Genomic DNA, 13,907 nt, shown 5'->3' with positions numbered 1-13,907 from the left:
GCCAACCGGCCAGGGCCCTGCCCTCATTTCTTGACCCTTGTCCTGCGGCTTTGTGTCTGGTCGGCTCAGGCATTCTCAGTCACCACGCACCCTCCCTTCGCCTGGGGCTCCTGTCCCACCCGCTCCAGGGACTTCTATTCCGTGTTCTGATTTCCTCCTTTTTTCTGCGTTGAGTTGAGCTCCTGCCCAGCTCACAGCTCTTCTGATCGCTCCGTTGAGGAGTGTTTCCAGAACTCTTGTGGGTCCGAGCTGTCTGGTGATGTTCTCCCTTTCGCACAGATTGGGGACGTCATGGAGGGCGGGTCACCTAGGGTCCGTCTAGCACCCTCTGTAAGTTGGTTTTGATCGGTTGGGCCTGTGATGTTGTATTATTCGAATGCTCGACTTTGTGGGAAAACATTTGGGAGTTCCAAGCAGGCTCCTATTCTGAGGTCTGGGGACAGCGGTCGGAGGGCCGGGGACCACAGCCTCCTGGTGGCCCTGCTCCTGGGCACAGCCCTTGCCAGCTCTCAGCTGCAAGGGGGGGGGTTCCCCAAAGCACTTCCTCCTTGGCAGGCCCCCGAACGCAGCGTTTGTCTTGTCTGATGCGCGAGACACCAGATCCTAGACCTAATTGTTCTGAGTGTCTTGGCAGTGTTTTCTGCAGCTCATCCTGCAGACGCTGCTTCGTGGCCGACTAACCCGTCGAAGCAAAGTTGGGAAGTCGCACCCGAGGCCGGTCTCAGGGGGCCGTGACCCACACACTTGGGTCCCTGCGGCCCCATTCCGCTCGGCCCACTGCGGTGCCCCTTCTCCTGGGGGCCCCTCAAGTCCAGGCAGCTTTTCCCGTCGTTCTTGGCGGGGGTGAGTTCAGCATGAGCTGCCCCGCCCCCCGCCGGGGAGTCTCTGGGGGGGAGGGTCTTACAGGTCAGGCCCGTTCGTTCTGGAGAGCAAGTGGAATAGGAGAGATGGTGCAGTGGGAAGATGTCCCCCGAGGTGCTCTCAGGGGCGCCACAGGACGCCTGCGTCCTCTGCATGTTTCGTCCACGTGCAGAGCATTCACATGCGTGGCTTCTTCTTCTTTTTTTTTTTTTTGTATTTTTCTGAAGCTGGAAACAGGGAGAGACAGTCAGACAGACTCCTGCATGCGCCCAACCGGGATCCACCCAGCACGCCCACCAGGGGCAACGCTCTGCCCACCAGGGGACGATGCTCTGCCCCTCCAGGGCGTCGCTCTGCCGCGACTAGAGCCACCCTAGCGCCTGGGGCAGAGGCCAAGGAGCCATCCCCAGTGCCTGGGCCATCTTTGCTCCAATGGAGCCTCGGCTGCGGGAGGGGAAGAGAGAGACAGAGAGGAAGGAGGGGGGGAGGGGTGGAGAAGCAAATGGGCGCTTCTCCTGTGTGCCCTGGCCGGGAATCGAACCCAGGTCCCCCGCACGCCAGGCCGATGCTCTACCGCTGAGCCAACCGGCCAGGGCCACATGCGTGGCTTCTTACATGAACACGCTCCCAGTGCGCACAGAGCCCTGGTGGGCGGACGGGAAGGCTGCGTGCGTCCCGAGGACAGCACCGGGCGAGCCTGAGGAACTCACAGGAGGACGCAGAATAGAAAAGGGTGGTCAGACCAGCACAAGGAGCAGGTGCTGGGACCACTGTGTGGGGGGGGGGGAGACCAGTTAGGGGACCAGCAGGGTCCCCAGGGCCAGACCAGGGAGACCAGTTAGGGGACCAGCAGGGTCCCCCAGGGCCAGACCAGGGAGACCAGTTAGAGGACCAGCAGGGTCCCCAGGGCCAGACCAGGGAGACCAGTTAGGGGACCAGCAGGGTCCCCCAGGGCCAGACCAGGGAGACCAGTTAGGGGACCAGCAGGGTCCCCCAGGGCCAGACCAGGGAGACCAGTTAGGGGACCAGCAGGGTCCCCCAGGGCCAGACCAGGGAGACCAGTTAGGGGGCCAGCAGGGTCCCCCAGGGCCAGACCAGGGAGACCAGTTAGGGGACCAGCAGGGTCCCCCAGGGCCAGACCAGGGAGACCAGTTAGGGGACCAGCAGGGTCCCCCAGGGCCAGACCAGGGAGACCAGTTAGGGGGACCAGCAGGGTCCCCCAGGGCCAGACCAGGGCAGGAGACAAGAGCAGCGTGACCCACTGGGGCCGGGGTTGGTGGTGGTCAGGCCGTGGCACCTGCTCGGATGGAGACGGCTGAGTTGGGTGGGGAGATGCCCAGAGGGAGGTTCGAGGGTTCTGAGCCGTCTCACGGGCTGGCCGGTCAGCGGGTCCTGGGGGCCCGTGGTGCGGGATGGCCTTGGCCGCAGGCTCTCTGGGTGCTGTCCAGGGGCTGACCGCTCTCCACCCTGCGTTGTCCCCGAGCACGGGGACCCCAGGCAGCTGCCCGGTCCCTTCCTGCCTCAGCTCCCGGGGACCTGGGGTCGTGGGTGTTTGCACACAGGTCCTCACTTTTTCTGTTCCCACCTCTTCCTGGTGTTTCCCGGCAGACTGTTGTTATTTCCTACCCGACCGGCCATATATCATGGTCTAAATGTGTTTTGTCCCACAATTCGGCGTCTGTGAAGTGGGGGGCGTCTTATGCCTGTCGGAGTGTCACTTTTACTGTGGTGGCATATCTGTCTTCTGACACATAAAGGACAGAATGATGACTGTCACGACCCCCCCAGTCCCTGCCACACAGGCCTGAGCGCCCTGCGGGAGCCGCCCCCCGCTGTGTTCTAAGGTGCAGACACAGCTGTGTTAGTGCCGACGGACGTCCTCACGGGGTGGCCCTCCTCTGTGCTGCCCCGTGGTCATCCACCCCTGTCCCAGGCAGACACGGGTCTGTTCTCGGTGCCAGTGATGCTGCCTTTCAGAGATCGCCGTGCAAAGGAGTCACCCCGCTCTCGGCCAGTAGAGACGGGCTCCTCGCACGCGGCAGAATGAGTCTGAGTTCACCCGCATACGCTGACCTGTGACCCGCTGTCTGGGTGTCTCCCTGTGTGTCACCTGTTGTCGGGCCCTGGGGCCGTTTCCCATTTGGGACACTTGTGGTCAGAACGGACACAGACATTCTTGTACAAGGTGCTGGGTGGACAGTCTTCATTTCTCATTTCTCCAGGGTTATTACCTGGAAGTGAAATTGCGAAGTGCAGGTGCAACTTTCTAAGAAAGCAACTAGCCCTTTTCCAGCCCGTTTTCACTGACCAGGCCGGTGGTTTTGTTGCACTGCATCCTTGTCCACACTTAGTGTGCTCAGGTTTGCAGGCTTAGCCGTTCTCCTGTGTGCCACGTGGTGTCTCTCTGTGGCTTGATGTTGCTTTGTTCTAGCGGCCGACATGGGCTTGTGTGCCGTCTGGATCTCCTCTGGCAACATGTCTGTCCAGATCTTTGTTGGGCTGTTTATTTTCTTCCTGTTGAGTTTTGAGAGGGCTCCGTATTTTCAGTACAAGCCCTTTATATCAGACCCTTGATTGACAGGTCTATCCTCCAGTCTGTGGAGAGCTTGTTTTTTTTCACCCTTTCCAGACAGGCGTTTTCCCATTTTGATCAAGTCCAGTTTATCAACGAGTTGTTTTATGGGTTGTGCGTTTTGGGTGAACGTCAAAGCTTTTAGCTGAACCCCAGATCACAAAGGCTGTCCTCTGATTTGGGCGAAAAGTTTTATCGCTTTGTCTCTTACGTCCAGGCTGGTCATCCCTTCCTGTGAGGTCTGGAGGGAGGGCGTGTCTGTGTGTATTTTGTGTGTGGGAGCAGTTACCAGGGGCACCGTGTGTTGAACGGCTGTCGCCCCTCCGTTGAGTGACCTGAGCAGCCTTTGTCACCCGTCAGCTGAGCGGGCTCGAGTGGGTCTCCGTTGGGGGTCGGGCCAGGGACGGGGTCTCCGTCCGCCTCTCCTGAGCGTCCGTCTGGGAGTCAGACAGTGTGAGTCAGGCCTTGTCTTCACGGTTGGTTTCCAGTTGTATTTTTCTATAGAGTTCAGGGCTGGGTGGGTGGAAGGGGGTCCTTTTCCTCTTCTGCCATTTTAACACGTGGCAGGTTCCTCGGTGGCGTGGGTGTCACCTCCCCTGTCCCCCCTTCCTCCGTCTCTGCTGCTCGGCCTCCACTCACGTGGGTGAGGCTCCCAGGGGTCCTGGGCTGCCTGTGCCGCCTCGAGGGTGTCACCCGGGTGGTTCCCCAGGGGCGCACTGTGCCTCTGGGGACGGGAACGGGGATTCTCCGTGCGGGGGGCTCTGACGTGGCGGCCCCCGTGGGCCGGGGCCGTGGTGCGTGCTGCTGGGGGAGGAGGTCCGTGGCTTTCTTCCGGTTCTGAGTCAGTGGCCCACAGGAGGTTGAGCAGGTTCGAGGCGGAGGCCAGCGTGACCCTGCAGACCGGCGGCACCTGTCACCCTTCCCGTTCACCCTTTAAAAATCACACTGACCATCTTCCCTGTTTGTAAGCGCACGGCTCGGCCGCGTGAGGCCCATTCGCACTGTTGTGTGGCCGCCGCCACCGTCCTCTCCGGGACTTTCTCATCTTCTCCAAACTGACCCTCAGTCCCGGTGAAACACTCTCCCCACCCCCACCCCCTCGCCCTCCCCCGGCCCCCACCATCTACTTCCTGTTTCTGTGGATTTGACTCCTCTGCCCCCCCCCCCCCATGCATGGCTCACACAGCATCTCTCCCTTTGTGTCAGCCCATCTCCCTAGAATAATATCCTCGGGTCCTAGTCCTTGGTTGCTGGCTGGACCCATGCAGGGTCACAGGGTCCTTGAGGCCAGAGAGCAGGGCCTGAAGGCACACGGGGACCCCTCTGGATCCCCCACTGGAACCCCTGGAGGGTCCACACACGTGTCCCGTGACCACACTGGTGTGTTCTCCGGCCAGTGCGACCCGCTGCCCACCCCTGAGGCTGCCACCCCCCCCCCCGTTTGCCTAGGTCACCCGCTGTTCCCGTCGAGACCCTGGTGACCGTGACTCACCTTCCCCCGTGGCCGCAGTTACTCGCCTCCCAGCACAGCGGCTCACGGCCGTTCAGGTGCTGCTGCTCTCCGTGCCCGGGCCGGGTGTTTGGGGCCGTGACCCTGGAAGCCAGGTTGCTGCTGCTGCTTAACACGGGGCCTTTGATGGTGAAGGTGGCAGCCCTGCCTCGGTCGGTGGCCGGTCCTGGGGTGACAGGAGAGCATGGTGTCCCTGCGCTCTGGCCCTGCCTTGGTTGGTGGCCGGTCCTGGGGTGACAGGAGAGCACGGGGAACCTGTGCTCTGGGCACTTCCGGTGTCATCGCTGTCTGCAGGTGGTGACGACCCCGCCCCCGCCCAGTGCCCACCCAGGGGCTTCCCCCCGCCCTTGTGGTCAGTCTGGAGTGACCCGGCCAAAACCAAAAACCCCGGGGACATGCCAGCGGCCCCATCACTGCGCCCCAGGCACAAGCTCGCTGGGTTTCCAGAACCTAGTTGCAACTCGAGGGGGGCCCCTCCTGTTTCAGAAAGAAGGAGTCCGGCAGGGGCTGGGGCGCGGGGAGGGATTTGGGGCACCTTTCCAGGCGCGCCCCTCGGGTCTGGGTATTTTTAGCTGGCGCGGCACCGGCACGTGCTCAGCAGGAACAGCGAGCCCTTCTCCTGCTCTGGATCTGACGGTTTCTGGCTCTCGGGGAGCCGGGCAGGGCGGGGGCTGGGGGGGGGGACACAACACACAGCGTGTGCTGTTTAGAGAAAGCACAGGACCCGGGTGGTGGGTGCAGCAGGCAGTCTGCACATGCCCGTCTGCCTGCCTGCCGTCTGATCGCAGCAGTGGCTGCGGGGGGGCAGGGGGGCCGGGCGGGAAGTCAGCTTTAAAATGTCATCGGGGTTTCTTTGTGTTTTTTTCCCTGTGCCCCCCAAGCCTCTGGGTGATACTCTGGGTTTGGAAGATTCTCCATGGTTCTCTGCTGATTCCCCCACCGCCCTGCTGTGTCCCCAGCATCCTGGTGGGAAGTGCCCCCCCCCCACACACAGTGGCTATCTCTTACTCTGCAGCTGGGGAGGGGGCTTCTGCTAACCTGGAAGGCTTCCTCCTTCCCCCTGGACCTGGGCCATGCCTGGCCTGAAGGCTCAGACCGCTCAGACCGCTCAGACGGGCCGGGGCCTCCCTGCCAAGGGGCTGCGCCCAGAGCACAGGCAGAGGAGTGACTTGGGGTCCCTGGGTGGGGAGATGGGGCGACTTGAAAACTGGGTGTGGCTGGGTCCTCTCCACACTGCCTGGCACGGCCCCGCCCCCTCAGTCCTGGTGCAGCAGAGGGCTGCGGCCGGTGTCCAGCAAGTGCAGCAGAGGGCTGCGGCCGGTGTCCAGCAAGTGCCCGACAGACCCGGGCAGGCCTCCTGGAGCACCAGAGGGGAACTCCCACCCCGGCCACGGGAAAGACACTGGCAGGAATGTGGGGGGCCCGGCCGGGGTACGGGGAGGGCAGGGTCATCTACTTGATGTCTGGCCTGCAGCCCTTGTGCCCACTGTGGCTCAGGGACATCAGAGGGAGCCTCATCCCCCCCCATTATAGCTGCAGGGCTGGTTCACTCTGGTCCCTGACTATCCCCCCCCCTCGGCAAACACGCCAGGAGCTGACTCTCAGCCAGGTGCCGTGCTGCAGCCGCTGGGGAGGCCCCCACTCACCACTCGGGTCGACCTCCTTGCCCTGAGCCCTCCCCTCTGCCCGGTCTGCAGGCCTCTGCCCAGCGGGAGCCCCCCAGGAGCCTCCCCGGCCTCCCAGGGGCCTCCCCAGGCCTCGGCGGCCTGTTCTCAGGCCTGCGGGGGGGGGGGGGGCAGGCCGGCACAGAGCGCCCCTGACCGCCGGGTCTACGCCCACAGTGCAAGAGAAGCCGGAGCCGGTGCCGCTGGAGAGCCGCTCCTGCGTCCTCATCCGCCGCGACCTCGTGGCCCTGCCCGCCAGCCTCATCAGCCAGATCGGGTACCGCTGCCACCCCAAGCTCTACTCGGAGGGGGACCCCGGCGAGAAGCTGGAGCTGGTGGCAGGTGAGGCCCCGCCCCGCCGGCCCTCGTGGGCGATGATGGTGCCCTCAGAGGATTTTCCCTTGGGGGGGGGAAGGGGGGGCGTGAGCAATGAATGCACTCATCACACCCATCGGTCCAAAAAAAGAAAAAAGAAAGAAGAGCATCTTCTATTTCCTCTAATTTCCTTTTAGAAGAATGTGTCATTAAGAGGAGTTATTCAATTGAATTATTTTAGCATTTTAATTGAGTCCCCTGGGCTGGTCTCACTTCTGATTGGTAGTGGAGGGGGGGGGGGGCAGCCACGATTGTGTTTTAATGTAGCGATTGTGTTTTAATTCAGGTCGCAGATAAACCCACGCAGATAAACCCAAGCCGAATGCAGTTTCCCAGCCCCCTCGGCCCCGCCCCACCTCCGTCCTCCCGCCCCGCCCCACCCCATCCTCCCTCACTCCCAGAGTGCCTGCTGCTGGGCAGGGGGGGCTCAGAGGGGCCTCTCGCAGGGACAGAAACAACTCGTCTGAGGCAGAGCCCATGAGGGCTGGCGTCAGAAATAGTGATCTCGTCAGTGGGATTTGTTTTTTTAGATTTTAAGGTTATTCGAGGGGAACAGGGACATGGGAGGCACTGTCATCCTAGCTGGTGGACGTGGAGCCCTCTCCTGGGATCCCTGCCCTTGCCCACGAGGGGTCCCACAGACAGGCTCCCACAGACAGGCTGGCCAGGGCCCAGAGGGCACCACCCTCCTCCTCGGGGCTCCACACCATTCCTCTGTGAGCTGCCAGGTCCCTGACGCCCGTCTGTCGGTGTTGGGGCTCAGGAGGGGCGAGGATTAGCCACCTTCCCTGGCCGGGCACTCGGCTGGACATCATCAGGTTGTAAGGCCCCACCGGGCCCAGCCCCCTGGATAGGTCTCTCCCACGACAAGGGGCCTGCTCTGCGGTTGAGTTTGAGGCTTTGCAGATAGGAGATGGGTGGACAGAGGACCTCAGGGACACCCGGCATGTCATGGCCAGGGGCTGCTGGGCAGTGCTACCCTGGGGGTGGTCTCCACGCAGAACTGGCCCCTGTACCTCTTTAACCAGCAGCTGCCGGCTCCCCTCGAAACCTAGCTCGTGGGAGAAACATGGTTCAGCTGGGGACGGTCCCCCTGCCTTGTCCCCTTTCCCGATAAGGGGGCTGGGCACATTCCCTGCAGAGTTCAGATGGTGTGTCCTTCCGGGATTTCACACTGCTGCTTCTCCAAAGTCGGGGCACCCCCCGGCTCCACAGGTGATGTCCAGTATAAGAGGACGTCCCCATGCTCCCCGTGGGTCCCGCCAGCTGTTGTCTTGGTCTTTTGTTCCCAGCCTGGTGGGCGTCCGTACCTTGCCAGGCAGGCTCCTCAGGGTGGACGTGGGTTCAGCGGTTGCACTTGTCCCTGGGCTGGTGGCTCCCTTGCCCAGAGGAGGCCTGTCCTGGGTCCGATGGATCACCAGCCCAACCTCCGTGACCCTCTCTCTCCTATTTGGGAACCAGGGGCTGCAGGGCAGGACAGAATGTTCTGGGAGCCCCGCTGAGCCAGGGAAGTTCCCTTGCAGCTGGAAGGGAACCAGCGAGGCTGCCCCCCGCCCTCGGTGCCCAGTGCGGCCCCAGGCCTGGGCGGAGGCCTGCAGGGTGGCTGTGACGCGGGCCGGGGTCCTGCTCACTGGAGTCAGGAGGCCTCCGCTGCCCCTCGGCCCCGCTGCCTGCTGCCGGCTGCTGGCTGCCCGCCCCTGGGGAGGCCCGGCCCTGGCCTCACAGTCTCTCTGCCGGCCGCAGGCTCCGGCGTCTACATCACGCGCGGCCAGCTGATGAACTGCCACCTGTGCGCGGGCGTGAAGCACAAGGTGCTTCTGCGCAGGCTCCTCGCCACCTTCTTCGACAGGTAGGCCGCCCGCGGCCCCTCGACGCCCGAGCTCTCTGCTCCCGGAGGCCCCTCGCCTGTCCAACCTCACCCCGCAGTGCCAGCCGAGCTCCAGGGATGTGTGGGGAGGACGTGGGGTCCCCCAACAAAGGAAGAGCCACCCTCCTCCCTTCTTGGGGGTTCAGAGCCACCCGTTCCCCTAAGGGGCTTTCTTTTCTCCCGTCCACCAAAGGGCATGGGGCCGGCTCCCCCCACACATGCCTGCACCCCCTCCCTGGGGTGAGCACCAGTCCACAGGGGAGGCCACAGGTGTGTTTCCCACCCCACCCCCACGCCCATGGGCTCTCGGCTCCTCCGTCCAGCACGTGGGCGGGAAAGCCCATCCCTGCGGTCACCTGTTCTGCCTCCCCCCCACTCCCCTGCCAGGAACACACTGGCCAACAGCTGTGGCACAGGGATCCGCTCGTCCACCAGTGACCCGAGCCGCAAGCCTCTGGACAGCCGAGTCCTCAACGCTGTGAAATGTAAGGGGGCCTGCGTCTCGGGGGGGGGGGTGTCGGGGGGGGGTGTCGGGAGGAGCCCCATGGTCCCAGCCGGGGAAGTGTCAGGAGACAGGACAGGGCGGCTCTCTGGACCCAGGTCTCGAGGTGTGAACGTTCTTGGTAGGTTTCCAAGCGTGATGAATTCAGCTGCGGAACTATTTTCATATGTGAAATAGATCTAATTTTCCTTTTTGAACAAAAAACCCTTTATTTACACTGGGAGGTTATTTTGAGCCTTTGCCATCTGCTCGGTGGCTTCTGCCTCCTCCCCCTTCTGGGCGCACGGGGGTGGGGAGGGGGGCCCGGCCATCGCTGGGCCCTGCAACCCCATCTCGGAAGGAGCTGACAGGTGCCCGGCGCCAGGCACGCTGGCCAGGTGTGCGTCCTCAAGCAGCCGTGGGCACACGACCCCTCTCTCAGTTTCTTGCTTAAAAACATCTCCTGTTTTAGAGCAAAGAGGGGCCTTGGCAGTCGGTAAAGTGGGTGGTGCCCGCCGGGTCTCTGGGAAGACGCTGGGCAGGGGTGTGGTTGGTGCTGCCCGGGGCACCTGCCTCCGGACCCCGTGTTCTTACGGAGCTGGGCCTGGTGGCTCCTGGGGGAGGAAGTGGGAGAAAGGGTTTGTTACTATCGCTGCTGGTGCCATGGCCGCTCACTGTCCCCAGGCTGGGCATCGGCCTCCTCCTCTGCCCTCCTTGCCCAGCCTGTGGGTGGGTGGGTGCCCGGGCTCTTCTGGGACTCCTCCTCTGGCCAAGGCAGGGGTATCTGTCAGGGCTGTCTGACCAGACCCTGGGTGCCGAGTGAGGAAGTGTGAGGGCCGGACCGGCGGTGGTGGTGGTGCAGAGTGAGGAGGTGTGAGGGCCAGACCGGGGGTGGTGGTGGTGCAGAGTGAGGAAGTGTGAGGGCCAGACCGGGGGTGGTGGTGGTGCAGAGTGAGGAGGTGTGAGGGCCGGACCGGCGGTGGTGGTGGTGCAGAGTGAGGAAGTGTGAGGGCCGGACCGGCGGTGGTGGTGGTGCAGAGTGAGGAAGTGTGAGGGCCGGACCGGCGGTGGTGGTGGTGCAGAGTGAGGAAGTGTGAGGGCCGGACCCAGCGGTGGTGGTGGTGCAGAGTGAGGAAGTGTGAGGGCCGGACCCAGCGGTGGTGGTGGTGCAGAGTGAGGAAGTGTGAGGGCCGGACCCGGGGGTGGTGGTGGTGCAGAGTGAGGAGGTGTGAGGGCCGGACCCGGGGGTGGTGGTGGTGCAGAGTGAGGAAGTGTGAGGGCCGGACCCAGCGGTGGTGGTGGTGGTGCAGAGTGAGGAAGTGTGAGGGCCAGACCCGGGGGTGGTGGTGGTGCAGAGTGAGGAGGTGTGAGGGCCGGACCCGGGGGTGGTGGTGGTGCAGAGTGAGGAGGTGTGAGGGCCGGACCCGGGGGTGGTGGTGGTGCAGAGTGAGGAAGTGTGAGGGCCGGACCGGCGGTGGTGGTGGTGCAGAGTGAGGAAGTGTGAGGGCCGGACCGGCGGTGGTGGTGGTGCAGAGTGAGGAAGTGTGAGGGCCGGACCGGCGGTGGTGGTGGTGCAGAGTGAGGAAGTGTGAGGGCCGGACCCAGCGGTGGTGGTGGTGGTGCAGAGTGAGGAAGTGTGAGGGCCGGACCCGGGGGTGGTGGTGGTGCAGAGTGAGGAAGTGTGAGGGCCGGACCCGGGGGTGGTGGTGGTGCAGAGTGAGGAGGTGTGAGGGCCGGACCCGGGGGTGGTGGTGGTGCAGAGTGAGGAGGTGTGAGGGCCGGACCCGGGGGTGGTGGTGCAGAGTGAGGAGGTGTGAGGGCCGGACCGGCGGTGGTGGTGGTGCAGAGTGAGGAAGTGTGAGGGCCGGACCGGCGGTGGTGGTGGTGCAGAGTGAGGAGGTGTGAGGGCCGGACCGGCGGTGGTGGTGGTGCAGAGTGAGGAGGTGTGAGGGCCGGACCGGCGGTGGTGGTGGTGGTGCAGAGTGAGGAGGTGTGAGGGCCGGACCGGCGGTGGTGGTGGTGCAGAGTGAGGAGGTGTGAGGGCCGGACCCGGGGGTGGTGGTGGTGCAGAGTGAGGAGGTGTGAGGGCCGGACCGGCGGTGGTGGTGGTGCAGAGTGAGGAGGTGTGAGGGCCGGACCCGGGGGTGGTGGTGGTGCAGAGTGAGGAGGTGTGAGGGCCGGACCCAGCGGTGGTGGTGGTGCAGAGTGAGGAAGTGTGAGGGCCGGACCCAGCGGTGGTGGTGGTGGTGCAGAGTGAGGAAGTGTGAGGGCCAGACCCGGGGGTGGTGGTGGTGCAGAGTGAGGAGGTGTGAGGGCCGGACCCGGGGGTGGTGGTGGTGCAGAGTGAGGAGGTGTGAGGGCCGGACCCGGGGGTGGTGGTGGTGCAGAGTGAGGAGGTGTGAGGGCCGGACCGGCGGTGGTGGTGGTGCAGAGTGAGGAAGTGTGAGGGCCGGACCGGCGGTGGTGGTGGTGCAGAGTGAGGAAGTGTGAGGGCCGGACCGGCGGTGGTGGTGGTGCAGAGTGAGGAGGTGTGAGGGCCGGACCGGCGGTGGTGGTGGTGCAGAGTGAGGAGGTGTGAGGGCCGGACCGGCGGTGGTGGTGGTGCAGAGTGAGGAGGTGTGAGGGCCGGACCGGCGGTGGTGGTGGTGCAGAGTGAGGAGGTGTGAGGGCCGGACCGGCGGTGGTGGTGGTGCAGAGTGAGGAGGTGTGAGGGCCGGACCGGCGGTGGTGGTGGTGCAGAGTGAGGAGGTGTGAGGGCCGGACCGGCGGTGGTGGTGGTGCAGAGTGAGGAAGTGTGAGGGCCGGACCGGCGGTGGTGGTGGTGCAGAGTGAGGAGGTGTGAGGGCCGGAGATGCTGAGGGGCTGGCCCGAGGCCACACCGCCAGGCGGGGGGTCAGGGAGGGCCAGAGCCCCTGAGCCCTGCTGTCCACGCCGGAGCCATGGTCTTGCCTGCCACCCCGATCGTCTCTGCTCCTTGAACGTTCTGGCCAGCCCGGCTCAGAGCGTGGTGTGGTCTTCCAGCTGAGGCCTGGACAGCTCAGGGTGGCCACATGGTCTCCGTGCCGGTGGGAGCGGAACCCAGCCCCTGTCCCCGGAGGCCCAGGAGTGGTCACTCTGACCCCGTGACCTGTCCAGGCCGCCTCGGCTGGCTCTGGGGCCTCCTGGGAGACAGAGGGTCCGCAGCCGTGGAGCTCCGCGGGCAGCGGCCGCCCCCTCACGCCCACCCCCCACCCCGCCACCCCCCTGTGCTCCTAGTGTACTGCCAGAACTTCGCGCCCAGCTTCAAGGAGAGCGAGATGAACGTGATCGCGGCGGACATGTGCACCAACGCCCGCCGCGTCCGGAAGCGCTGGCTGCCCAAGATCAAGTCCATGCTGCCCGAGGGCGTGGAGATGTACCGCACGGTCATGGGCTCCTCGGCCGCCAGCGTGCCCCTCGACCCCGAGTTCCCGCCCGCCGCGGCGCAGGTCTTCGACCAGCGCCTGTACGCCGAGCGGCGCGGCGACGCCGCCGCCATCGTGGCCCTGAGAACTGACCCCGTGAGCGTCGACCTGGGCGCCGCCGCCAACCCCGCCTTCGAAGCCGGCGAGGAGGCGGACGGGGCGGCCGGCTCCGTCATCCAGGAGGTGGCGGCGCCCGAGCCGCTGCCCCCCGACGGCCAGAGCCCCCCGCCGCCCTTCGAGCAGGGCAGCGCCAGCTCCAGCCGGCCCCAGACGCCCGCGGCCAGGAGACCGGAGGGCTCCTATGCGGGGACCTTGTAGGGGGCCGGGGGCCGGTACTAGCTGCTTGCATGCGTTACTAATACAAACAAAATGTGATCAAGCCACTTACCTACTGAACTGCTGTTGCCTGAAAACAATGTGATTTTTATTCTGCTTGTATTTAAAATCTACGAAGGAAACAAACGCATTCGTGACACTGTAAAACGATGAGGCCCCCCGCTGCCGGGCTGCGAGGAGGGACACAGGGCCCCTGTGGATACTTGAGGTCAGTCTCCCAAAGTGTAGCTTCCTCCCCCCCCTTCTCGGGGCGGGGGGGCAGGCGAGAGGCCGCCAGACCCCGGTGCCCAGCCCTGCCCGAGTCTCCTCCCTTCCTGCTCCTCTGCCGGCACGAAGCCAGGGGGGCTCTGTGGCATGGGGCCCCAGGTCCTGACCCGTGAGGACCCCACCTGCCCGCCCTGGGGCCACGGCCAGGGCTGGGCCCCCCCAGGGGCCAAACTCTTCTGCTTTCCCTTCTTCCTGAGACACGGAGGGTCAGGCCTTCTGGGTCCGCCGTGGCGTGCGGGTGTGTGAGGACGCGCCCCACGTGTGCGTGCGCGCCCTCGTGTGAGGACGCGCCCTACGTGTGCGTGCGCGCCCACGTGTGCGTGCGTCAGAGCGTGCGTGGGGGGGCTGCGTGAGGGGCCGTGAGGGGCCTTGCTGTCCCTGCCAGGGGAGAAGGGGGTCCTGGCTGTGCCTGTTCTCAGCCCCGAGGCCCCTCGGTGCATGAGCCTGGCCCCTCCAGCTCCTGCCGGGCCATCCCCGGGGGCCCCTGCCCTCAGCCTTTCTTAGGGTTATGTTTGTTTATTCATTTGTTGT

The 13,907-nt window shown here is 64.7% G+C and overlaps 1 protein-coding gene across 5 annotated transcripts in view; it reads left to right on the top strand.

Moving 5' to 3' along the window:
• Window positions 1-13,638, top strand: part of NACC2 (NACC family member 2) — a 102,913-nt gene extending 89,275 nt beyond the window's left edge. For all 5 annotated transcript variants that reach the window (XM_066366680.1, XM_066366683.1, XM_066366679.1 and 2 more), the window contains exons 3-6: window positions 6,785-6,949; window positions 8,726-8,831; window positions 9,237-9,334; window positions 12,586-13,638. In XM_066366680.1, coding sequence (XP_066222777.1) covers window positions 6,785-6,949; window positions 8,726-8,831; window positions 9,237-9,334; window positions 12,586-13,091 — 875 coding nt within the window. In that variant the 3' untranslated portion in view covers window positions 13,092-13,638. The remainder of the gene's footprint in view (window positions 1-6,784; window positions 6,950-8,725; window positions 8,832-9,236; window positions 9,335-12,585) is intronic.
• The last annotated feature ends 269 nt before the right edge of the window (window positions 13,639-13,907 follow it).

This window comes from Saccopteryx leptura, chromosome 2, assembly GCF_036850995.1.
Source record: "Saccopteryx leptura isolate mSacLep1 chromosome 2, mSacLep1_pri_phased_curated, whole genome shotgun sequence".
Classification (NCBI taxonomy): domain Eukaryota; kingdom Metazoa; phylum Chordata; class Mammalia; order Chiroptera; family Emballonuridae; genus Saccopteryx; species Saccopteryx leptura.
Note: the sequence above shows the minus strand (reverse complement) of the source record. Positions and strands in the feature narration are given on the sequence as shown.